Raw genomic sequence first — 25914 nt, 5'->3', positions numbered from 1 at the left:
TAGTACTGACTTAAAAATTACTAATTTCAGGATCTATAATGTAAGTAGAAATAGCAAATTCTTGTTTTACTTGCTTGGCACAGGAAAGTTGCTTATGCAGGATGCCATTTTTTGTAACTGTAACGTGCTATTTTAAGCATCAAAAAATTTTTTTTAACTATTCTTTAATTATAAAATTAATGTATGCTCATAGGAAAAATTCAAATATTAGAGATTTATGTATTCATCTTTGTTTTTAATGAAAGTGGGACTGTGTTATACACACATTTGTAATTTGTTTTTTTTCAATTGGTGATAGATACTAATGGACCTCATATCTTGTTTTAATTACAGAAGTCACACGTTAATATAGTCTATAAAAAATCAAATAGTACAGAAAATGTAGTAAACTGAAGGTGAAACCTACACTTCAGCTTTTTCTCTTGCTACTCTGTCAAGAAGAAGCCATTTCTTTCTTTTTTCTTTCTTTCTTTCCCTCCTTTTTTTTTTTTCTTTTTTTGCTAAGGAAGATTTGCCCTGAGCTAACACCTGTGCCAGTGTTTGTCTGTTTTGTAAGTGGGTCACTGCCACAGCATGGCTGCCAACCAGTGGTGTAGGTCCATGCCCAGGAACTGAACCCAGGCCACAGAAGCAGAGCTTGCCAAACTTAACCACTAGGCCATGGGGCCAGCCCCAAGAAGAAGCCATTTCTTGATCGCTGTGTATGACAATATTGTAAGCAGTTGTGGTACAACTTGTCAGCAACTTTTCTGTGTATACCCTCTGACTCAGCAGTGGTGCTAGAATTGGGAAATAAGTACAAGATGTTTATTGGAAGGCATTGTTTGCAGTAGCAGTGGTGGTGACATCAGTAACAAAACTCTAAACAAACGCACACCAACTTAGATAAGTCACAAAGCCGGGAGGCAGTGGTATAGCGCGGCAGACTGGCTCATTCATCATTGGCTCTGCAGCTGTTGAGCTCTTGACATTGTGCAAGTTCTTTAACCTTGCTGCGCCTCAGTTCGCTCCTCTAAGATAAGGGTAATAGGGTTGTTGGGAACACTAAGTGAGTTATTGCCGCGGAGTGCCTAACAAGTAGGGACAATGCAGTGATCAGATATGAAGTGTAGAAAACATGAAGTACAGGAAGTTGAGAGGGCAGAGAATGGATTGGGTGGCTGAATCTATTAAATGTTGTGTGATTGAGGGCGATATATTTTCTGTTTTAGAAACTTCATAAAGGAAATTGTCAATTCTAACTTTACTCCGTTCTGAGTAGTTATTATATAGATCATCATACTAGGAATGATGTTTCAGTGTTCTGATGTTCTTAAAGATTTATTCACTAGATCTTTGAAATAAACAGGAGATTCTGCCTAGAAGATAATGTTTTCCACACCTTATTTGCATGTATATTCTGTATAGCAGAATTAGTCTTTGCCCAGCTGAGCTGGAGCAGTGTTTTCAGCTATTTTAATAAGTGTGGGTGACCAAATGACTCTTTCACAAAATGCCCTCACAGGTTAAGGTTCTAGCTTTTAAAGCTACCACTAAATGTCCTAATGTTCCTCTTTAAAGGCTAAAAAAAGGAGAGTTCACAGCTTTTTTTGTTGCTTATTCAAGTTCAACAATGTTGATTCTATGAGGTGTTTTAGTACTCACGTTGGAAGAACACATTTTGGGGACATCAAATCAGATACCCTGTGGCTAGTAAGAGTTTTGTTTTTGTTTTTATTTTCTTTTACTTTGTGTCCTCTTCCTGAAGTAGGTCATGATGACTACAGAAATCTCTCTCTTTACTACCACTTTCTCATAGGTTTTGTTTCTATCCTTGCCCGAGGGCAGGGGGTTTAGAGAGGAAAGGAGAGAGATTCCTAAGCATATTCCTAAATAGGGTAAGGGAAGCAGCCATTCTCTTTCCATCATCCGATAATGTTGTGATACCCACTTACATATTTTCTTTTTAAAAATTATGACTGCGGGGCCAGCCTGGTGGCACAGCAGTTGGCTTCGCACATTCCACTTCGGTGGCCCAGGGTTCGCCGGTTCAGATCCTGGGTGTGGACATGGCACTGCATGGCAAGCCATGCTGTGGCAGGCGTCCCACATATAAAGTGGAAGAAGATGGGCACGGATGTTAGCTCAGGGCCAGTCTTCCTCAGCAAAAAGAGGAGGATTGGCAGCAGATGTTAGCTCAGGGCTAATCTTCCTCAAAAATAAAAAAAATTATGACTGAAAGACAAAATATGGTTAACAGAGTTAGGACTTTAGAGGGTGGTGCTTTGTACTTAATATAATTCCGAACCTTTTTTTTCCCCAAAAAGTCTTAATTTAGTCTCCTTAATTTTTAGAGTTTAAATAATGAAAGCTATATCATCAGTTGACTAAGTCAACAAATTTTTATTTGTGTAGCCTCTCTATGTCTAGCCCTTTAATAATTAACCCAGCAATCAGAAGATTAAAAGGACAATATCCCTGCCTTCAGGGGGTTTAATTATAACGTGTACCTTTGTTAGACTCTTTCTAGGGCAAAATTGTATTGCCCCTTTGCTTTAAAGATTTTATTTTTCCTTTTTCTCCCCAAAGCCTCCCGGTACCTAATTGTGTGTTGTCAGTTGTGGGTCCTTCTGGTTGTGCTGTGTGGGACGCCACCTCATCATGGCCTGATGAGCGGTGCCATGTCAGCGCCCGGGATCCGAACCGGCGAAAGCCTGGGCAGCTGAAGTGGAGCGGGCAAAGCCAACCACGCGGCCACAGGGCGGCCCCCATGCCTCTTTACTTTAATGCTTTATTTATAAATCTGCTGGGACCAGTGTAGCTATGCACTGAGAAAGCATTAACATAAAATTGCTCTCTTAATTCAAGTGAATGTATTCCTTTACATTGAGCTGCCTTAAAACAGGGCGTGGGTTTCAGAGAGTGATGGTGTGGACATGATTGTCTCACTAGACACTTCACTGGAGCACAGCTTCCTTCTTTTGAATTGGACACAAAACTTACTTTACTTATGTTATAGCTTCTAAGGTTCTTCACTTTTAAATCCACTTGAAATATTTATTTCAGTTTATGGTTCACAATTAGGAAAAATCTGCTTTTCTTTTTCTCATTTCCTTTTCGTTCTTTTGTTTCTGTCTTCTGTTGTTGCCTTTCCTTTACCTTCTGAATTCCTTTCTTTCCTTTCCTGTAGGCACCGATGTTCTTTACATTGGCCCTCTGAAAGGTGAGCCTTGCCACAATTAAAAACAGAAAGTTGGTCTGTCTGCTTCAGCTATATCCTTAACTTATCTTCTAATTCTCTTGAACTGATTTTTTCCCAGAATTTTCACCAACTTAATTCTTTTGATCTTGTTTACACGTTCTTAATGTTATACAAGTAAAGTTCATTTCACATATTTTCAAGACAGGTGAAATAATATACTAAGCTTTCCTTCCAGAATGAAGCTTGTGTTTCACAATGTGCTTTATGTCATTTTAGCATGTATTCTTCGAAAGTAAGATCTGCGCTTCATACTTACTACCTATTTTTCGTGTTATTTATTAGGAAGTATATATTCAAGCCCAGGACTTTATAGTAAAACAATGACCCCCACTTACGATGCCCATGATGGAAGCCCCTTGTCACCGACTTCAGCTTGGTTTGGTGACAGTGCTTTGTCAGAAGGCAATCCTGGTATCCTTGCTGTCAGTCAGCCAATCACATCACCAGAAATCTTGGCAAAAATGTTCAAGCCTCAAGCTCTTCTTGACAAAGCGAAAATCAACCAAGGGTAGGTTTTAAAATATAGATACAATTGAAGAATTTCTTTATCTGATTAGAGTTAGAAATATTTCATTAATTCTGTCTTGGTCTGTTCCACTGCTCTTGTTAATTTGTCTAGATGGCTTGATTCCTCAAGATCTCTCATGGAACAAGATGTGAAGGAAAATGAGGCCTTGCTGCTCCGGTTCAAGTATTACAGCTTTTTTGATTTGAATCCAAAGGTACCTAGGGTTTAGAGGGATCTCTTCTTTTGTTCCGTTTGGTTTGTTTGTTCATGTGGATGTTGGTTTCTTGAAAGTTGGTGGAGCAAGGAATTATTTGTGTATAGCAAGTCTTGAGTAATATTAAAAACCCAAAGCTTTAAGCAAAAGCATCTGTATTTTAAATAAGTTTATTGTTTAGTAAGTTGGAAACATAACTGAATCTTTCTCTTTTTTGTTAAGGTAATTGAATTTTTGATTGATTTGTATTTTAAAGGCACTAGTTTGGTATCGCAGAATTGGTAACATTAGTTCTGGGGTTTGTTGTTTTTTTTTTTACGCCTCTCTTCACTTGTACTTTAGGTGAAAGAAAAGTTTGCTGCCAGATTACCTTTTCACTTACTTTCAGATTTCTAATTGTATACCAAAAGATGTTGCTTCAAAAAAGCTTTTTTTGCGCCTACATTTCTTGCTGTTTAGTAACCATCACTGTAATATGTTTTTACTATCAAATGATTGGCATCATTTATGCTGCTAAAGTACTTTGCTTTTCTGATAAGGTTTAAATTTGCTATAAAAATCTGGAGTATTTCCCCCCAGGAAACACATGGTACAGAGATTTGAATCTTTTGCTTCCCTATCATCTTCGGAGGGGGAACAAACCTCTCTTGACTACCTTCTATCCTTTTCATGTCTAGATTTTAATATGCATATTTACCATTTTTTTATTATGTGCTTAATTCTTTATACAACAGTAAAATGTATATAATAGGACTATTAAAGAAACCATTTTAATCCCTTTTCAGGCCATATCCTATCTAATTTTAGTGAAATTACCAAAGTAATTATTTGGGAACATAATTACATTTGGGGAGGGGGTTATTTATTTTTAACATTCTATGATAGTGTTGTTAAGACCTTAAGACGTCACTGTTGATTTTTATTAACATAACTAAATGGATAATTCAATAATATAAGTAAATCTATTTCACAAGTAATATACATGTACCCTATATTTTGAATTTTTAAAATAACTACTGTTTCCAAGGACCTGCCACTTCGTCTGTGTATGCTTTTCCACAATGAGTAAGATGTTCCCCCAAATAAATAATTTACTCTGGTTATGACATTTTGGTGTGACAGGTTGAAATAACAATACTGAAAAGCAATCAGTTCTACCTTACCTTTTTTTTTTTAAAGATTTTATTTTCCTTTTTCTCCCAAATACCCCCCAGTACATAGTTGTGTATTTTTAGTTGTGGGTCCCTCTAGTTGTGGCATGTGGGACGCCACCTCAGCATGGCCTGATGTCCACGCCTAGGATTTGAACCGGCAAAACCCTGGGCCACTGAAGCAGAGCGCATGAACTTAACCACTCTGCGACGGGGCTGGCCCCCATCTGCTTTACTTTAATGTCTTCAAGTTAGACTCTGTTTGTTGAGGGTTATAACATTTAATGGTTATTTCCCTCAAAAATAACATACAGAATCTGTTTCTAATACTGAATAATAATCTTTGGTATATTTTAATGTCATTTTTAATGGAAAATTAGATGTGGGTATATATAGGTATACCTAACCAGATAGACATCTTTCTTCTTGAGTATTCGATAGGGAATAAAAATCCCAGAAAAAAATTTGTATATTAAGTTTTTCTTGTCAGGCTTTAAAAGTGAATATTAAGAGTTTTCAAACTTTTTGATGTTAAAGGTGATATATTACAAAAGAGTTGTCTCTTTTGCTGCAGTATGATGCAATCAGAATCAATCAGCTTTATGAGCAGGCCAAATGGGCGATTCTCCTAGAAGAAATTGAATGCACGGAAGAAGAAATGATGATGTTTGCAGCCTTGCAGGTAGTGGAGAGTATTGGTAAATAGCACTTTTGGGGGGAAAGGGTAAGGAAATTATTTTTAACTAGTAAAGTGGCATAGTAATCCTAATAGCATTTTGATAAACAACTTTTGCTTTTCGCTATGTAGAAAATGAGTAGACACTTAGGAAAGCAAAATAAACACATCAATTTAGTTTAATTTTTGTCTTATGTAAGAATGTAGTATATGGGATACTTAATAGTTATTTTTCTGTATCCTGTAGGAGAAAAAGTATCCTCCCACCCCTAGATGTATATTAGCTTAAAAATGCCCAATTTTCCCTTGGAAATGAAATCTATGTTAAAGATCAGATTTCTGAAATGAATCTTGCTGGCATATAATTTCATAAGTAGCTGGGGATGGTAATATTTGTGAAATGGACCGTGGCAGAAATAACCCCTTTAAAGATGATAAAATTTTAAGAGACTAGTGAAACTAAACATAAATTAGTTTTTAGAACGATAATCCTTAAGAAGTGGGTAGGTAACCTTTTCCTTAGATCAAGCTAGTGTTTTTCCAAATGTGGTTCTGGCACACCACCTGCTTCACAGTTACACAGCAGGCCTTGCAAAAGTGTCTACTTCATTACTGCTGCCCCTCTGGGAAAATAATTTTAGGGTGGCATCCACACATCAGCATTCTTAGAGACCCTGAGGGCTAATGACCACTAGATTAATCTTCCTTACATTTCAGACATCTGAGCGAGTCTTTGGTAAGTGTTCTCAGATTGTGGTGGAATTCCGGTCTGCCTAAAGTACTGATAAAGTTGATGTTCTTTAAGTAACAAAAATACAAGAAGCAAAGTTGCTATTCAGTTATGAAAAGCTTTCGCTATAAAAATGATTTCATTTTTTCCTTAGAACACAAAAATGCTCTCAGTCTTTCAAATGCTTTTATGCACCCAGAAAAGTTCTCCAGTTAGGACTCAGAAAGTTGTCCTTAAGAGGAAGTACAGCTGATTTCTCCTTAGTTTACATGATGAAAGAAGGGAATTGAAATGAAGCTCAGACGAGGAAAATCTTGGATGGCGGATGAATTCGTTTAATCAGTCATTTTCTAGAGACTTGCTTAATCAACCAGTTAGGAATGTTCTCTTGTGTTTCTGGATGATTCAGACTATCTGAGGAATTTCTCAAATTAAATTCTGGAGCACTATTATTGAAAGTCACACGCTTGGTTATGGCTTTCTACCTGCATCTTTCTCACTTAGAATACAGGCTCGTAATTTTCCATTGAAGGTTTTGCCGAGATAGAATAATAAAACATATATGGGAAAAACTCATGGATCTTATTGTATAGCATTTCTTTTTATTACAAAAATAATTCCTAATTTTGTTTTTAATTCAACAAATACATACAGTGCCTGGCACCTAGTAGGTGCTCAAAAAATATTTGAGTGAGTCATATTTTCAGAGAAATGGGATTATTCTGCAGCTTTCCCCCACCCCCACTCTCTCCCAATGTACAGAAGATACTCCATTTCACTGCAGTAGAAAACACCTCAGAAACCATAGATTTTAATTTGTGGAGACTGAATGTCCTAGAGCGTAGCTCTCCTGGAGCATTTTAGGATCTAGATTTAATGACAGAATTTTGAACTGCAGATCACCTGAATTGTTAGGAGCCTTCCCAGAGACTGACATGAAGGGGTGGGGGGGTATTTTGAAAGAGATGCCTACTATTTTTTGTTTCAGACATAGCCTGTACTCTGAACTATTCTTCATGGGATTTCTGGTTACTTGTGTAAAATAAATCTACAGTTAGTAAAATAAATAAATAATAACAATTCAAAGAAAGAAGCTGTGGATAAAAAATGTTGTAGGTAAGTTAGGAACACTGTTTCTTTTTAAAGCATTTAGGTCCAAGTACATATTGTAACAGTTAACAGATATCCCGTGTACCTTGGAAAGCAGAGCTGGAGTTTAGGACCAGTCTTATTCACAGCCAGGGTTTCTCCTGTGTAACTTAAAAGGACCTTTTACATCAGAATTACCGAAGGCACTTAGTAAAAATGCAGATCCCAGGCTTGACTCCAGATTTGCTGAATGAAAATCTCTGGGGGTGAACCTAAGAATGTGTATTTTTAACCAACTCTCCACATTTTTTATTTATTAATTTTTTTTTTTGAGGAAGATTAGCCCTGAGCTAACTACTGCCAGTCCTCCTTTTTTTGCTGAGGAAGCCTGGCCCTGAGCTAACATCCATGCCCATCTTCCTCTACTTTATATGTGGGATGCCTACCACAGCATGGCATGCCAAGCAGTCCCATGTCCACACCTGGGATCCAAACTGGCAAATCCCGGGCCGCTGAGAAGTGGAACGTACCAGCTTCACTGCTGTGCCACCGGCCCGGCCCCCCATGTGATTCTTAATATACTCTGACATTTGAGGCCGCTGCCTGAGGGACTCAACCCACCTCATTCCCTATGATTTGTAAACCTGGAAGTGTCTACCACTTTAAGGATCTCATTTCAGTACAACTTTAGGTATAGCCAGAGACTATTCATTACTAGTTCACTAAATCTTACAGAAGGACATTGATAATTGCCCTCATGAATAGATTGTGTTCAGTGAATGAATACTTCAGAAGTTTGGAGTGCTACTTAGTGCTTTGAAAGGTAACTGATTAAATGATTTAAAAGTTTTGCTTACCTTTGTATAAAACCTCTCTAAGGTTTAGCATCAAAATAATAAATATTAATATTTGTTCAAAGTCACTTACCCTAGGTGTATTTAAAATTGGCTAGTTATTCTTAGGGACTTCTCTATCTGCGTATAGGGTAGTTATCTACATGTAGCACTACATAGAGTAGTTATCACTACTCATACACACACACATACACACACACACACACACCGTGAGTCTTCGTGTGTGTACTCAGATATGAACATAACCTGTCGTGTCACTTTCCTGTAACTGAGAACATAAACATCGCCTCCCTCTGCTTGTGTCTTAGCGTTCGTTGAAGGGGTCTGGGGAAGTAGAGCTTTAGCTCTCCACGTGGTAATGATGACTGCTTCTCCCTTCTTGCTGGTCTAGTAGTAATGGAAGGGAATCAGTGTTAGTCCATTTCTATAAAAGACCTTATGCGTATTCTTTTCACTTCTTCAATATTCATTGGTTCCAGGCCCCCTTGTAGACACAAGGAGTACTGCGGTGAGTGAAAAAAGTAAAAAATCTCTGCTCATTAACTCATCTCTCCGTCCTAGGGCCTCCCAGGCTACGAATTCATTTGTATATGTCCAAAGACCCTACTTTTTTTTGGATTAATATTTATTAAGACATTGATTTCAGATGACGTGTCTTTCATTTTCCTACCTGGAAACTTTTATCTTTTCAAATTAGGTGATGAAAAACATTCAACATAGATGCAGATCATAGTCTAATTTTGAAGTTTTACAGTTAGAACAATCGTTTAAATAAAATATTTCTGGTTTCAGTATCATATCAATAAGCTGTCAATCATGACATCAGAGAATCATTTGAACAACAGTGACAAAGAAGTTGATGAAGTCGATGCTGCTCTTTCAGACCTGGAGATTACTTTGGAAGGGGGTAAAACATCAACAATTTTGGTAGGGTAACTCTTTTTACCTACTTAACTTAGTTTGAATTGATTCTCACCTGTTTGTCAGTTTAGGTTCTCATGAAGTCTTTGGGGGATGTAGAGAAATATTTAATACTTTAGAGAATTCAGACACTGATTTTTCAGAAACTTTCAGGGAAAGTTTTAAAATTAGTATTGTTGTAGTCTCTAGTGCTTCTAACACGTAAAGACGATCTTCTGATACTCTGCGCCTTCTCTGACAAGTGGTGGGAGAGCATTTCTGCAGAGGAAAAGTTAATCTTGAGTCACGGTAAAATCCATTTAGTGATCTCCAAATCTGCAATGTTACAAAAAGAAGAGAAAAATAGATCTCAGGAAAAATTTTAAATGCTAAGTTTAGTTTTTTTGTTTTGTTTTTTTTTTTTAAGATTTTTTTAAATTTTTTTCCTGTTTCTCCCCAAAGCCCCCTGGTACATAGTTGTATATTCTTTGTTGTGGGTCCTTCTAGTTGTGGCATGTGGGACGCTGCCTCAGCGTGGTTTGATGAGCAGTGCCATGTCCGTGCCCAGGATTCGAACCAACGAAACACTGGGCCACCTGCAGTGGAGCTCGCGAACTTAACCACTCGGCCACGGGGCCAGCCCCTAAGTTTAGTTTTAAAGCTTGGGACTTAGTTATTACAGAAGAGTCACTTATCTGAGGGCTGTTACGATTTACAAAATTTCCATATGCAGCTACCAACAGTTCTAGATTTTAGAATCAACCGTATATTCTTGTGGGTTGTATAAATTGCCATGTTGATCAGATTTTTATACCATTTGAAAATGCCTGTGTGCCATATAATGACCATATAATATAATATGATGGTACTTTTAAAATCTTTATAATCTATTTTATATAATTTTCTTTATTAAGTAAGCTGTTCTTCATATCAGATACCAGAGTTTCACATTTCAAGAAAAATAAGAAAAAAAATGATTTAATTCTTTCCCTAGGGTGACATCACTTCCATTCCTGAACTTGCTGACTATATTAAAGTTTTCAAGTAAGTATAAAAAGGGGAGGGATTCCAAATATTAATGAATAATAAGTGCTAGGTTTATAGTCATGTTCACATTATTGGAATTTACTGTAAATTTGGCATATGCATCTGTAAAGGCATTTACGAATTAGGTGAACACTAAATTTTAATGAGGGAAAATAACCATCTTTACCAAATTAAAATCACAGTACTCGTTAAATTGTTTTATCTGATAAATAGTTTAAGAGAAAAAAACAGACTGTAACCTAGATTGCACTGTTGAAGTTTCTGAGACGTGAAGCAGCCTATCTGTATAAAGCATCCCCGCTGGGTGAAAGCAGTGGATAGTGAACTGTTAATGCCAGTGGCGATTTCCTTGTTCAGAGCCCCAGATTCTATTGAGTTCTATTCTATTCTATTCTAAACATAGAACAGCTCAACATGTAACATTTTTGAGATAAGGGCACTATTTCAGATGCCACTTCCTACCTACCTTCTCTCTTCTCCCTTTACACACCTTTTTCATCTACGTCTCCCCTTCCTTATCCAGTCTCTCAGGACTGCCGTGTCTTCTTTGTGTTTGACTTTGAAATGGCAAGTTAAGTCACCACTGAAACACATCCCTGAGAGAGAAGCACCTCCCCCACTCTGCATGCCATCTGCACTTGCTTGTTCAGAGAGGCACCAACCGAAGGCAGCCCTGCAGACATCCATGAACCTGCAGGTCGTTGGGAGACTAGGAACCTTGCGGTTATTGATAGTTACTTCACCTTTATTTTCCTGTCCTTTCCATGTGGCCTGCTAGTAGTAGCGATGGCTGCGGTGGACAGAAAGACTGACTGTTGGCCCTGCTGTCTTTCTCCTTTGCCCACTCAACTGTTTGTGAGATCTTCCTGAGTAGATTGATTGAGAAGGAAGGGGCAAATCCAGTAACAGCAGCATTGAATTGAACACACTGGCCAAAGGGAACTGAACTCAGCAGATGTAAAACTTGGCCTCAGGCTTTTAATATTGTGACACTTTACTGCTAAACATAGCATTGATAAAGTTACATCAAACTTGGTTTTTCTTTCAATTCTATTTGACACATAGGCCAAAAAAGCTGACTCTCAAAGGTTACAAGCAATATTGGTGCACCTTCAAAGATACATCTATTTCTTGCTATAAGAGCAAAGAAGAATCCAGTGGCACACCAGCTCATCAGATGAACCTAAGAGGTAAGAAATGCCTTGGAGCACCAGTGTCAATAGTGGAATGTCTACTAAGTAATATTCAATGAACTTCACTTTGCTGGGGGAGAAAGGTTTTCAGCAGTTTCTGTACTCCTTTAGGTTCTTTCTTATGTTTAGATATTATTTTTTCAACTTAGTTCTTGTCACAGTTTTAAGTACTGTCACGTGCCACAAAACAACGTTTCAGTCAACAGCAGACCACATATATGGCAGTCATCCCATAAGATTAGTACCATGTAGCCTAGGTGTATAGTAGGCTACACCATCTAGGTTTGTGTAAGTGCACTCTGTGACGTTCACACAAGGACAAAATCACCTACAGATGCATTTCTCTGAATGTGTCCCTGTCATTAAGCGATGCATGACTATAATCAATTTCACACGAATATTTTGTTGTAATCTCTTAACATGGTCCTCACTTAAAGTGTGTGATGCTGCTTTTCTCACTTGTCAAGTAAATTTGTGATGTCTCTTTTCTCCTAATCCTTCAGCATTAGGATGTGTGGGTTTTCCTCAGTCTGCAGGAGCAAGCTGCCTGCTTGTCTCTTTCAGATTCTACCTCAGTCCCATCTGTGCTGTAGTCATCTCCTCCCAGTTTTTCCTGATTTCTCCCTTCCTCATCAACACCCACTCCTCTTCCTGACCTTCACTGGTGACAAGCTGGTCCCCCTCAGGGTCCCCAGTCTCTTGATTTTCCTGGCTCACCAGTAGGGTAGCTGGCACCTCTGGGGTTTGGCCATGTTCTTCTTCCCCAGCCCTTCTTCCCTGCGCATTTTTGTCGTTTTCAACACTCTTCCTCTCTGCTGGTTCCTGGGGCAGCCCCAAGATCCTCCTCTGAGGCCCTTCCTAGCTGACAACCTGAATCTCATTGGTTTTCTCTCGTCTCTTCAAATCCAAAGCTGTCTCGGAACTAGGGTCTGGTGTTTGAGACACGTACTGCTGGACAGGTTTCCGCTGTCTTGTGGCAGCTGTGGCTGGCTTGCTTCCTGTGGCCGGGGCTGAGCCTGGCTCAGGGCTCAGAGCTCCTGGCTTTGGTCTTTTTTTCCCATTCAGTTCTTTGGACTACAGCTTCATTTCCCGTTTTGGTGACTTCTTTTGGTTCTTCACACTACTCCTTCATCTCTTCCACCTGATTGGTATACTGTTCAGGTGGTAGAAGAATTTCCTCTCCAGGTTGGTCTGGTTCTTCTGCAGCTGAAGGCATCCTACTGCTGCTTGCCACGATTTCTCTGTGGGGCAGTTAGCTGGTCTTGTAGATTGCCGATGCACTTCTCACTTGTGGTGACATTATTCACTGAAACCACCTGGCTGACTTTAGTCTAGTTATCAGTTTGTCTAGGAAGCCGTACCCCTGAGAACCATTCCCACGAACTCACAGCACTCACTCCACCCGGCGCGCTTGGTGGAGGCTGCAGTAGATTGGCTCCTCGCTGTTCCACACTCCTTTTGATGTGCCTTACCTTTCAGCAAAGGCTAGAAAACCAGAATGCATTTTCCAGACTCATTTCCAGGGAGATTTAGATTCCAGTCAGATGCATTCATAGGAGACTTGTATACCCAACTGAGTGAAGGGTTTGGAGAGGCAGAATTGAGAAAGGAGTGAGGCACTTCTGGGCTCTGGAGCTGCAGCTGTGGCAGCAGCCTCCTGGTTTCCCAGACTCTTGATTGTAGCGAAGCCTGCACCTCCCTGGGAAGGCCACTGCTGGGGTAACACTCAGGGAGTTATTGCTATCAGCTGAGCCCATCTATCCTTTGGGTTACATCTTGCATGCATGTTTATTATTATACATAAAGCAATACGCCGTTCTAACTAAAAATGTTCATATTTGGACAGAAGTACCCAAAAACAGCCTCTGAGTCATTTCACAAAAATGTTTCCCAAAGTAAGATCACTTGAAATACAGAGGTGCTTTTCCTGATCTATATTCTGAAGTCGTCTTAGTACATTTACATTAGGATATTTTTAGTATATTTCAACAAAGTGTCCAAATCTCTACCATATCTCTGTTCTGCCCAGTAGCCATCTAAACGGTGGCTTTGTAGTTATATGCACTGTAAACAATAGAAAACCTCTGTCCTGAGTAGAAGATTGCTGTGCCCACGTGTTGGAATTCTGTAATTTCCTTAGAACTTTTAATTAAGCTTATTGCCTTTCTCTCTAAGTCTCATGAGTTTAACTTTTGGGTCTCTATCATTATTTGTACTTTCAGAATCCATCGCAGCTTTCTTCTTGATTAGCTCCTAAACTGCCCAGGACCAGCTAGGTTATCAACTCTTGATTTAGAGACTAGATCTGTCCTCTGGCCCCTGTCTTACCTGTCTTTATTACATCCTTAACCTTCTCCCTGTGTAGCTGAGAAGTCAAGTTCTCGTATGGATAATAGCTTCCAAGGTGGCCTCATCCCACCTTTCTCAGGTCCTCCCAAAGGAGCACTTTTTCCAGCACATCACACTGACACTAGCGTGAGACTCAAATGGCGTAGCTTTTGCTCTGCCACTAAACATGCCCTATGATTTTGGCAAAATAGCCCATCTGAACCTCAGTGTCTTCCCTTGAGAACTGAGAGTATTAGCCTAGGTGCTCTCTAAGGCCCCTTGGAGATCTAAAATGTAAAATTCTAAAAAATTCAGCTTAGCCAATACTAATTGAACTCGTATGCTGCAAACTGTGCTACCTGCTAGAGAGATAAATAAGAATAAATTACAGTTCCCATCTCTCAAGATGTTTAGAGCATGTGGCAGGGTGGGGGGAGATAAACAGTTAGAATTTGGGCAATAAATAGTAGTCTAAAAAAGTAAGAAACAGGTCACAGGAGCAGGGTTAAGGGTGCTCTATCCAGTGACAGTGGGGAGAATGAAGAGAGACTTCATGGGGAAATAATGTCAGAGTTAAGATCCGAAAGAGAAAAATTGAGATCTGCGAAAGGAAAGAGGAGAGTTGGTAAAAGGGCCCTCCAGGCAGAGACTGGTGTGCAGGAATACCTGGAGAGCAGTCTCAGCCACAGGAGGCTTGTTCTGGAAGGTGGAGTTTAAGGGGAGAGGATGAGTACTTCCTTAATAGCTGTTGAATCTGATTCCTCCTAACATGAGAGAAAAGAGCAGAAGAAATTGGCAGGAATTAGAGAATAAAATGTTAAGGAGATTGTTTTTTTAAACTGGCAGCAGTGGCGTGTCACTGAAACATTCTTGACATGAAAATGACAGGATCCATCATATTTATATTGGCTATAATATAAAGGAGTAATTTTATAGCAGCGTAGTGATCCGAATTAAGGTTATCAATATGGATGGAGAATAGGGCACAAATTCAGTCAATGCTGAGGGAGTTCAGTCAACGGAGATTGTTTTGGGAGAGGCTAAACGGGAGGGACTTGTTTCTGGCTTGTGTAGCTGGGTGGATTGGGTGATCTGGAGGTTGGGAATATAGAAAAGCTGAGTTTGGGGAGAAAGGCAGTTTAATTTTGGGGTATTTTAAATTTGAGGTACCTGTGGGATATCTATTTGGAGATAGGCCGTTGAACCACCAGAGAGATTCGTGCTACAGATACTGATATGGTAGCAGTTAGCATTAATGGTAAGTGTAGCCGTTGGAATGGTTGTCTATAACATAAGAAGGTTAAGAACAGAATCCTGCAGAATACCCATGTTCAAGAGAGAGGGCAGATTAGAGGAAGAGGAGTTTGCAAAGGAAGCAACCAAAAAATGCATAGGAAGACCATGCAAATAAGATATGATAGAAGCTAAGGTCAAAGTTGTTTCGGAAAGGACAGAGTAGTTAGTGTCAAACGCTACAGAAAAGTAAGATAGAGATCGTTAAGCCCCCATAGGATTTAGCCACCTGGAGGTGGTTAGTGGCCTTGATTAAGAACAGATTCTTCAGGGGCTGGCCCCGTGGCTGAGTGGCTAAGTTCACACACACTGCTTCGGTGGCCGGGGTTTCTCTGGTTCAGATCCTGGGCACAGACATGGCACCACTCAGCAAGCCATGCTGATGTGGCGTCCCACAGAGCACAACCAGAAGAACCTACAACTAGAATATACAACTATATACTGGGCGGCTTTGGGGAGAAGAGGAAGAAGAAAAAGTAAAAATTAAGAAAATTTAAAAAGAACAAATTCTGCAGATTTCAGTGGCATTTTGAGTATGGGAGTCAAAGTAGTGTCAATGAGACATAAATAGGAAACAAAGACATCTTTTTAATGAACCATATCTGTAACAGGGAGGGAGGAAAGAGGGCAGTAATGAAGACAGAGGAACAAAGTGGAGGCGAGGGGGTACTTTGTGGTTTAAAATGGGGGAGACTCAAGGAAGTTAAATGCTAATAGAAATGTCACAGTTACAGAAAGAAATCTAGTGTCTGGAAGAGGGAGAGGAACTCATTGATGAGGCAAGCTTCCTGGGGTCCTGGGAAACTCAGCCCACTTGGGTAGAAGAGCCGTAGGAGAAGAGATGCCTCTTCCACTGTGTGGATCCCTGAATTCCTAGTGAAACCCGTCTGCTTGGCTTTGTGAATTTTCCCCCTTGCCCTCTTAACAGAGCTCAGCAGCCTGAGGATAGGCAAGTAAAAAGTAGATGGTTGGATTGAGCCAGGGTTAGCGTTAGGGTTTTGCTAAATGTATATAATGGAAAGACAGTGAACCTGGGGAGTTGGAGTCCAGGCTGGACTGGGGAGAAGGAAGAGGTGAAACGTGTTGCTGATGGGGAAAAAGTTCAGGGGTTGAAGATAGAGTTCCTCAAAGAGTTTGAAGAGACTTAGGATTAAAGATTGTGATAAGAATGGGCTGTTTGCTCTTAACGTTTCAGAGGAATAGTGATTGGGTTACAGAAGTCTAGCATGTCACCACTGGAAGCAGGTAGCCAAGGTGGCGTGGAGTGAATATTGTCTGAGATGTGGTCCAGTAAGTGCCTCTGTGCCTACACTAGCACCTGAGTTTCCACTCATTTTGTCTCTCCCTTTTAGTTTTCTTGATATTGTACTTTTAAAAGAGGCCTTATTAGCGTGGAATTATATACTTTAAATCCACTTGAATGGTTAATGAAATTTATGCCAAGGATTGTCAGTCTTCAAACATCTGCTCTTTGTTTTAACTTTGCAGGTTAAACACATTGCCAACACCTTCCTCGTGGCTTCTGATGCTTGTATAGAAGGAGTTAAATGCTTTAGCTGTTTGTATGTAGTACATATTTTTAAAAGGAAAGCGAAGAAGGGGAGGCTGTCCACCAAATTCGTGATAGGAGTTGCTTCTGGAGAGGAGAGGATCTCCCCTTCATCTAAAATGTTCTGTTTCTTTTATTTAATACTTAAAACATTTATGTGGAGGGAAAATTGGCAGTGTTAATTAACATTTTTCTTTTTGTGTGGTAGAGGTTTATTATCTTGTTCCTTGTGCTCTGTGCCGAGAGACTGCTCCGGTACAGAGAACAAGTCAGCAGCACACCCTGCTCACGGTTACAGTTCTGCTCTGGAGCCGACTGGATGGTCTTGAGACACATTGAGGGTGACAAACCAAGTACAAACAACTGGAATAGCCTTTAGGAGCTTTGACATGTGCATTATCTTACTTACCTTTACAGCGTCCCCATGAGGTAGGGTTTAAGGTCAGGAAATTGGGCTTAGAGATGTTACTTAAATTGACCATAATTATTGAGTGATAGAGAAAAGTCTGGAACCCAAATCTGTCTGATTCAGAGCTCTTGGTTACTACCTACTTCTGTCAACCATTACCCCATTGTCTAACTGGGTGTATGTTCAGTAAATCTGTGTTCTCTTCTATAAGCCACCAGCTAATGCTTAACAGAGTTAGTTTAGATGGATTTTTGTAACCATAAATGTATGTATTCCTGAAAACTTGTATGTAAAGTGAAATTCTGAATACCAGTTATTTTCGTACTGACTTCCTCAAGTATATATGTAACCTTCTATAGCAGGTATGCTCCTAAAATATTGTGCATAAAGTTAATTTATGAGTTGAGTCAGATTTATGAAGCAATTCAGTTTAAAGAAACAATGTGCAAGTGGTCACCCTCTGAATTGAACTGTTGGTAAGTGTGAATATTTAAGTGTTCCAACAGCCTGGAGTTGTGGAAGGAGGCGTGTGCCGGGAGCATCCAGCTGGAGCAGGAGAGCCTGTGCCTCCCCCTGTGCCCTTAGGCTTCCTCCCTCCACGCAGGAGCAGGGGTCCCTGAAGAGGCTCATACAGCACTCTAGCTCAGACGGGGTAACCCCACGCACACTTTTTTAAGGCATCATAAAAGCCGTTTATTCCTACCAAAACACAATTAAGTTAGAATTTAATTATAGAAAGATATTTAAAACTTCCTATACATTTAAAAATCCCAAGTAACTTAACATTCAGAGAACTGAATGATGTTAAAATAACACATGAAACTTGTGGGATGCAGTGCAAGTGGTGTTTTGTGGTAATATGCTTTTAACAGAACCCTGTCTTTTTCTTTTCAGTCAAGTTTTGTGAACTGTGAGTGCCACAAACTCTGTGTCATTACCTCTGTTCTATATTAGACCTCTCTGACTCTTTGTTCCACCCCAAACAAAATTACTGAGCCTAAAGAATTGATTTCCCGACTTAGAGATTCCATAACAGCGAAATTCAGCATGTTGAGATGCCATAAAATGACGGCTGCCTGTATTGGCTTGGGATGTCTTAAAAGTAAATTTGACCGTGTTAATAATTAATTTTCTTATTACAGGATGTGAAGTTACCCCAGATGTAAACATTTCAGGCCAGAAATTTAACATTAAACTCCTGATTCCAGTTGCAGACGGCATGAATGAAATCTGGCTTCGTTGTGACAATGTAAGTTTTCCAGTTAAAAGTAAACCTCAATTTTCTTTGATTCCTTAGTGAGTTGACCAGTCATCCTTAGATTTTATACTCAAAGGACTCGGCATCTGATACATTTCGTACTCTTGTGTTTTTTTAACAGGAGAAACAGTATGCACATTGGATGGCAGCCTGCAGGTTAGCCTCCAAAGGCAAGACGATGGCAGACAGCTCCTACAACCCAGAGGTGCAGAATATTCTCTCCTTCCTGAAAATGCAGCACTTAAACCCAGATCCTCAGTTCATACCGGAGCAGATCACAGCTGATATCAATCCTGAGTGTCTGGTGTCCCCTCGCTATCTGAAAAAGTACAAGAACAAGCAGGTACTGGGTTCATTTTACTTTCATCTACCATTTTCTGCTGGTTTGTTTCATAATTTTGTACAGACACTTTAAATTTAGTTTCCCCTCTTAAAACTTTTTGGTCTTAGTTGGTAGCCCTAATTTCCTCTCAGGTGGTTAGAATACAAAATAGCAAATAAATAGCCTTCAGTCAGTTTAAATTGGTCATTTATAAAAACCTGTTAAAAATAGGACAGGTAATGAGGTGGAATAGCTGGGAACATATTTATTCTGAACAACCTGAGGAAATTGCTCTGTTAGCATGATGTTCTTTCAGGGAATTGAATGTAGTCTTAATGCTTTGTCTTCCTTAGTTAAGGCAGTTTTATTCCTTGCATAATTAAGTAAGTGTGATATAAAGCACAGCCACCGTTTCCCAACAAATCTACAAGGACTCTTGCTGCTGTCGAAGTGGACTTCACCAGCTCCAGAAATAAGCTTTACTTGTCTTTTCTTAGCATTAACAGTCAAAACCTAACCAGGATTTGCGTAAAGTGACAAAGTTTGGTCAGTTTTCATTGAAATTCACCGCTTTTGTTCACTCTTTTTAGAATTCCTTTCCTGGAAATTAATATCATAAAAGGATCACTATTTGAGAAAGTGGTGCTTTGGGGTAACATAAAACGTTCCTTGCAGGGGAATGTCACTTGGGATTGCCCCCAGTATTCTCTACACCAACCATCACGCCGTAAAAGGGAAAAGCTTCAGTTGAGGAGGGGTGGTACTAAAAAGGACCTTTAAAATAAATATTTGATGTTTGTCTAATTTCATTTTTATCTTTATTGATAGGAGTAATTTAAAAACATACTGAAAAGGCCCAACGAAATACCCAGAAGCCTTATTAATTCTTAACTTTAAATGTCATGTTTGTCTTATGGGTCTGAAGTCACTTCGCTAGAAATGTTCAGAAGTTGTAATCACTAAGTATTTGTCTTTAGGTTTCAGAGGTTGTGTAAGCAACACGGAAATTGTTTATCCCACAGTCAGATGATGTGGGAGTAGTAAGGACTGGAGGAAATGCTGCCCTGGGGAGCTTTGTGGAATGTAGATTGTAAGTTAAAAAGGGAAAGCAAATGAAGCATTGAGTTCATTTTATATTCTTCAGTATTTCATATAAAAATTATTTGTAAAGAAATTCATTTCAAAAAGTGGATTCCTTTGCCTTAAAAAGCAATGAATAATTTCAAATCTTAGCAATCTTATAATTTCACTATCAGATATCAAGGAAAAAATCTTAAAGCATAATTGTGAAGATTGCCAAATGTTGGTTTAGCTATCAAAGATAGGTATTGACTTGTTTTCTTAGAAGCCTTTAACATGATAGTTTTCACTTTAGATGTTTCCAGTCCCTGAGCTCTCAACTAGGTTGTCAGTGGAAAGTTCTCTGGAGGACACAGACAATGAACGTTTGTCTTTAACTCGCAGGATGTGTGTGGCTTGTGTGCGGTTAAGGATCCATCTAGCCTTGTCTTCCACACCTTGGCATCTTACCAGATGCACGTTGTTTTTAATCCTCCTTTCTCTGACAGGACTGAAAGGTTGTTCGCAGAAGGTAGAGACCCTGTATTGCCCTGAGGCCCAGTAAGTGCCGATGGGCAGAAGTGTAGTAGTTGCTGTGTCTCAGCTGCCAAGCTGATCCTGGACATGGTGCTTAGTAATTGTTAGACCACGTAGCCCAGTGGCATTCAGGAGCCAGCTAGGAAGATGTGCAGGCGATGGGGTCATTCTTCCCTACCAGGGCATCAGCACATGGTTTGCCTTTGGGTCCGTCAATATAACCTTTGTTATATTTACTCTACTTTAATTCCCCCCAAACTAAATATGAATTAAACTTACATGAATATGACTCTCAAATTGGATTTCTACATTTTAAAGAAAAGAGTTGTCCTACGTTTTATCCTTGTTAATCCAAAGTGAAATGGACTGCTGTGTTTATAGCCACCATTCCTAGTGTAGTATCTCTTTATTTTCCCTTCCAGGAAAAAGGATGCAAAAAACAGATGGTAATTGAGGGGTTTGCTTTTCTTATGTAAATAAACAGATGGTCAGTGCACTTATTTTATGCCTTCAACTTATTTCTGAAAAGCAGTGCATGGATCATAGGATATGATGCCATCCGAGTCAGCGTTAAAGGCTTCTGAGTATTACCTTTGGTTTCGCTACTAAAATCATGAGCTTTGCCCTAACCAGTAAGAATTAGTAGACCAGGGGGAAGAAGGGTATTCGTTCTTTTTATTTCCTCCCTGCAAATCTCTACCCTTAATTTTAGTAACGCTTAACAGTCTAAAATAATGTGGAGTGTTCTTCAGTATTCTAAACAGAAGGTATCGCTGCTTCCTCGTTTTCATGCCTGCATTTACTTGCTTGGTTTCCACCTAAAGTAATTTTTTGCATGGTTTTCGGCTGGAATTTTGGTTTGCAGGTTACCGCAACTTTTTCTTTGCTTCATTGCCATTTTTTCTGATTGCCTTTTTTTTTTCTTTCTGCTTCCTTTTTCTTTCCTCGCATTGCCATCTACAGCCAGGCTATATAAGAGATTTGGTAAGTTCTCCATATTAACCAAAAAAAAAAAAAGAGAGAGAAAGAAAACAAATAAATAAAAATATTTAAAGCCCTAGCCGCAGTCTCCCCTCATGGATTAATTTCCTTCCACTCCTTGTGGGAGTAGTCATCCCAAAGTGAGTGTAATTTAAATTAAAATATAACTTTCCTAATGATTCCTTTAAAAAAGTTCTTAAAGTAATATGGTGATTTCAAGTACTCTAAGCTGCTAATAAATGTTCCTACTAGAAATTTGTGTTCCAGGTACTCGTTCTGATCTTGGTGCTATAAATTTAGCACTCGTTATGTGTGTGAGGATGGGAACGTGCATTTTATAACAGCAGTATTGTGTATGTGAGGACTCAGAATATGTCTCAAGAGTGGCAGTTACGTATTCCTAATAGCAGTTTTTGTTTCTTGATATATGGAAACTAAAATTGAGAAGAAATGTATCGGGGCCGGCCTGGTGGCACAGCGGTTAAATTCGCGCATTCCACTTCAGCGGCTGGTGTTCACCCGTTCAGATCCCAGGTGTGGACGTGGCACCGCTTGTCAAGCCATGCTGTGGCAGGCATCCCACATATAAAGTAGAGGAAGATGGGCATGGATGTTAGCTCAGGGCCAGGCTTCCTCAGCAAAAAGAGGAGGATTGGCAGCAGATGTTAGCTCAGGGCTAATCTTCCTCAAAAAAAAAAAAAAAGGAAATGTCTCAGGGTTTACTTTGAAAAGTCATTATTTTACTAAAATTCCCAAATGTAGCTTTAGATACTTTCTAACTCCAGCTCTCGCAGTACATGATTTTGGGATGGGGCACATAATTCAACTTTTTTATCTTTTTGTTTTGATTCTACCATGAAGGAATAATGTCTAATGGTAAGGTGATGTTTAATCATGTTTAGATAACAGCAAGAATCCTGGAGGCCCATCAGAACGTAGCTCAGATGAGTCTAATTGAAGCCAAGATGAGATTTATTCAAGCGTGGCAGTCGCTACCAGAATTCGGCATCACACACTTTATTGCAAGGTAAGCACCTGTATGTAAACCTTAATCTGTGCCTTTTTATTTAATTTGCTTCATGTAATTAGAAATTAAATAATTAAGGCCAACTACTGAGACCCATTCACTTATTTTACAGTAAACTTTAAACAGTGTTGGGATGGGGGCGGGCCCACTTGAGCGGCGGTTAAGTTTGCACGTTCCGCTTCAGCGGCCTGGGGTTCGCCAGTTGGGATCCTGGGTGCAGACATGGCACTGCTTGTCAAGGCATGCTGTGGCAGCGTCCCACATACAAAGTAGAGGAAGATGGGCACGGATGTTAGCTCAGGGCCAGGCTTCCTCAGCAAGAAAGAGGGGGATTGGCAGTAGTTAGCTCAGGGCTAATCTTCCTCAAAAAAAAATTAAAATTAATGTTGGGATGTATTTTCTATACTTGTAATTTTTACATTAAAAATTCAAAATGATTGCAATTCTGTTTTTACTCGTATAAAAATAGCACTTTCTTTAGAGTTCAAGAAGCACATATCTTGACGAAAAACAGACCAGTATGTCCCCCAGCCCCAGCATGTTTTTAAACATGTATTTATTCTGTTTTGAATGCTATAGGTTCCAAGGGGGAAAAAAAGAAGAACTTATTGGCATTGCGTACAACAGACTGATTAGGATGGATGCTGGCACAGGAGACGCAATTAAAACATGGCGTTTCAGTAACATGAAACAGTGGAATGTTAACTGGGAAATAAAAATGGTAAGCTGTAGGGCCAGCCCAGGAGCACAGTAGTTAAGTGCACACGTTCTGCTTTTGCAGCCCAGGGTTTGCTAGTTCGGATCCCAGGCACAGACCTATGCACTGCTTGTCAGGCCACGCTGTGGCAGGCGTCCCACTAGTAGAGGAAGATGGCCACGGATGTTAGCTCAGGGCCAGTCTTCCTCAGCAAAAAGAGGAGGATTGGCTGCAGATGTTAGCTCAGGGCTAATCTTCCTCCAAAAAAGAAAAATGGCAAGCTATAACAATGTTACTTGAATATATATATAGTCCTGCTAAAAATGAGCAAATTAAGAATAGAAAGTCCTATAAATTCTGAAGATTTGTACAATTACCTCTTAAAGTATAGAACATGGTTGGATATTCGTTTCCAACTTAAACTTTGGCCTGTTTCCTAATTAGCCCAGTTATTAAACTTAGTAGAACAGAATTACCTGCTTAGAATATTCTTTTTCGAGATTATCTTTCTATAGTGGATGAGTTCCTCACCTCACAGCAGCAGCTGCTGTTTCTTGAACACCTGCTCTGCCGGGCGTGACACCAGATGTTTTCCCGTGGCGCCCTCTCTCTGACCCTCACCACAGCCTGTGAGCTGCTAACGCATGGTGAGGACGCTAGAATTAGAGGCCTGAGGGCCTCATCGTCCCTGATCACACACCTAGTAACAGAATCAGGATTCAAACTCAGAGGCTTGGGGCTCTGAGACCTGGCACACGTACTGTGCGTCGTGCTGCCCCAAGCCTGGAGTCCAGGAGTCTCATTTAAACTAAACAGAATCTTTTACTAATAAGTATTTGTTTTAGGATATTGGGTTTGTTATATCAATTCCTGTTACTTCATAGACTCTTCAGAACATTTCTGAAATACTCAGACATGATACCTAAAGGTTAAATATCTAACGCAAATATTAAATTAAACACAGGAAATAGGTTTTCTCCTGGGACTTGCAGAGACATTCTCATTAATTGAATCCCCAGAGACCATTTGGGAACTTAATGACCTAAACCCCTTGCCTTCAGTCTTCCTTTCTGGAGCATGAAAACTAAGGAGGAGTATTGGGGGGGCGGGGGAGGTGCTGGCAAGCTTTTTTTATTCTTTTGGGCTTGAGGCAGTATTAGGGTAGGATTTAAAAAGGGTATTTGCGCGTCAATGAGTATTTTGTGATGAACATTACACAGGACAGTAGCTTGCTTGCACCCAGCCGTCTGGAGTTCTGGGGTGACAGGTCTTTGTCTTTGCTCCAGGTCACCGTAGAGTTTGCAGACGAAGTACGATTGTCCTTCATCTGTACTGAAGTAGATTGCAAGGTGGTTCATGAATTCATCGGTGGCTACATATTTCTCTCAACGCGTGCAAAAGACCAAAATGAGAGTCTGGATGAAGAGATGTTCTACAAACTTACCAGTGGCTGGGTGTGAGGAGAAGTGCGTGGTGAAACTGTGGCCATACTGATATTTAACTTTCAGAGCTGTTGTTTGTTATATGCTGCTTAATAAAGTAAGCTTGAAATTCCTCATTTTATCATGAAAACTCTTTTTGCCTTACCAGACCAGTTAATATGTGCACTAACAACACGACTGTTAATCTGCTATCATGATACAGTGTATGAACTCGAACAGTCACACATTCCTTAGGCCATGAATTGAAAACTGAAGTAGTGGGCAAGTCAGGAACAAACATCCCCGGTTGAAGCTAGCCAACTTGCGAGAAACTCAAGCCATCTACTTTACAGCTATCCAGGGCTTAAACTATATGAAGTCTATTTATCATGTTTAATGCATGTGTTTTAATGTATGTTTAATTTGACCTCGTGTTTTAAAAATATCCTACTTCTGGTGGCCATTTGATTCCCTCCCCTGCACTCCTTACATAATCCAGGCTCGCAAAAGATGCCTGATATTTAATAATGTTACTGTTTGACCTTGAAGGAAAATGCTGTTAGTCCGTTATGCTTGGTTGGTTTTTGTTCTTGAATAAGCATGTATGTATATTGTCTTGTTTTTATTTTTACACCATATTGTATTAGAACACTTTTTAGTATTCACCAGCATATTCACTGTCTGCCTAAAATATGCAACTTTTGCATTACAGTATGAAGTAAAGGTCTCTGAAGTGTGCATTTTATGTAACTAATGTACAAACACAAATTTTATAAAATTGTACAGTTTTTTAAAAAACTACTCACAGTTAGCAAATGGCTTAGACGTATCATCTTTGCATTAAATGCTTTTAAAAGTATAATTAATGTGCAGTTTTAATATCTGCTAAATTAAGAATGACTTCATTACAGTCGTGATTTGCCACAGTGCCCTTAACTCTGCCGCCCGCGCCGGCCGTGCTCCAGTCTGCTGCGCTGTCACGACCCACGTTGGTGCTAGTCAGACAACTCATAGCTCACGTAGCCCGAGAGGGTGCGGGGAGGGACGGGTTACAAGTATTGTCCAATAACCCATGGTTTAAAGACTGTATAAATGCATTTTATTTTAAATAAAAGCAAAATCTTTTATTTAATGTTTCCTTTTGTACTTCTAGTTTTTGCTTTAGAAATGCTTTGCCTGTATCTTGTGTTATGAGAACAACTTAGCTAGTATTCCAAAGTGTCACCAGATAGAAATACTTAATCACTTAGATTCTTCCACTTAAATTGAGAACCCCTTATTTTTCCTGCTACTTAAAAATGAATATTTAAGTGTTAGAAATGTAGTTATAAACAGAAATACATTGTTGACTTGGGCAGAATTTGTGTTAAACAGCAAAATGATTCGATTTTTTAAAACACAACGGGCTGGCCCGGTGGCGCAGTGGTTAA

The 25914-nt window shown here is 39.6% G+C and overlaps 1 protein-coding gene across 12 annotated transcripts in view; it reads left to right on the top strand.

Moving 5' to 3' along the window:
* FERMT2 (FERM domain containing kindlin 2) overlaps positions 1-25620 on the top strand; it is a 75489-nt gene extending 49869 nt beyond the window's left edge. For 2 of the 12 annotated variants that reach the window (XM_070249459.1, XM_023627747.2), the window contains exons 5-18: positions 3170-3202; positions 3524-3749; positions 3861-3963; positions 5689-5796; positions 9256-9390; positions 10358-10407; positions 11476-11600; positions 18325-18431; positions 18562-18783; positions 20781-20804; positions 21322-21342; positions 22242-22366; positions 22946-23087; positions 24350-25620. In XM_070249459.1, the coding sequence (XP_070105560.1) occupies positions 3170-3202; positions 3524-3749; positions 3861-3963; positions 5689-5796; positions 9256-9390; positions 10358-10407; positions 11476-11600; positions 18325-18431; positions 18562-18783; positions 20781-20804; positions 21322-21342; positions 22242-22366; positions 22946-23087; positions 24350-24523 (1595 nt within the window). In that variant the 3' untranslated portion in view covers positions 24524-25620. The remainder of the gene's footprint in view (positions 1-3169; positions 3203-3523; positions 3750-3860; positions 3964-5688; positions 5797-9255; positions 9391-10357; positions 10408-11475; positions 11601-18324; positions 18432-18561; positions 18784-20780; positions 20805-21321; positions 21343-22241; positions 22367-22945; positions 23088-24349) is intronic. The other 10 variants (XM_070249462.1, XM_023627748.2, XM_070249460.1 and 7 more) reach the window with 5 other exon arrangements.
* The last annotated feature ends 294 nt before the right edge of the window (positions 25621-25914 follow it).

The sequence above is a fragment of the Equus caballus genome, chromosome 24, assembly GCF_041296265.1.
Source record: "Equus caballus isolate H_3958 breed thoroughbred chromosome 24, TB-T2T, whole genome shotgun sequence".
Lineage (NCBI taxonomy): Eukaryota > Metazoa > Chordata > Mammalia > Perissodactyla > Equidae > Equus > Equus caballus.
This window is presented reverse-complemented; position numbering and strand designations above follow the sequence as displayed.